The 607-nt window shown below is 69.4% G+C and overlaps 1 protein-coding gene across 1 annotated transcript in view; it reads right to left on the reverse strand.

The window, feature by feature from the left end:
* Window positions 1-546, reverse strand: part of ETH_00036860 (splicing factor U2AF-associated protein, related, putative) — a gene marked incomplete at both ends in the record, with an annotated part of 3,565 nt that extends 3,019 nt beyond the window's left edge. The window contains one exon of the mRNA XM_013374986.1: window positions 1-546. Within this exon, the coding sequence (XP_013230440.1) occupies window positions 1-546 (546 nt within the window).
* Window positions 547-607: the final 61 nt, after the last annotated feature.

Genomic DNA, 607 nt, shown 5'->3' on the forward strand with positions numbered 1-607 from the left:
TGCTGCTGCTGCTGCTGCTCCCGTTGCTGCTGGGCTGCGGCGAACTTGTTGCCTCTCCCTCAGAGGCTGCCCGTTTGCGGTCGGTGCTGCTGCAGCTGTCTTCTTGCTGCTGCTGCTGCTCTTCCTGCTGCTGCGGCTGCTCCGGTTGCTGGTCCGTCGGCTTCCCGTCTTGCTGCTCTTGCTGCTGTTCTTGCTGCTGCTGCTGCTGCTGCAGTTGCAGCTGCCGCTGCTGCTCCTGCTGCAGCACCTTCATCGCATCTTGAGGAAGTATAACATACCACTCCGCCACCTCTGCTGCAGCAGCCTCCTCGCAGGGGGCCCCCTCAGGGTTGGGGCCCCCCTCTGGGTTGGGGGCCCCCTCAGGGTTGGGGGGCCCCTGAGGCTTGGGGGCCCCCTCGGGGTTGCGGGCCCCCTGGGGGTTGGGGGCCCCCTCGGGGATAGGGGCCCCCTCTTGTTTGGGGGCCCCCTGGGTATCGGGAGGCCCCTGGGGGCTGGGGGCCCCCTGCTTCGAGGGCTCTGCTGCGTCCTGGGAAAGCGGGGGCTCTTCTGCGTTGGGGCCAGCAGCAGCAGCAGCAGGAGCGGCAGCAACGGCTGGCCGGGGGCCCCC

The sequence above is a fragment of the Eimeria tenella genome, genomic scaffold, assembly GCF_000499545.2.
Source record: "Eimeria tenella Houghton genomic scaffold, Eth_scaff2436, whole genome shotgun sequence".
Lineage (NCBI taxonomy): Eukaryota > Apicomplexa > Conoidasida > Eucoccidiorida > Eimeriidae > Eimeria > Eimeria tenella.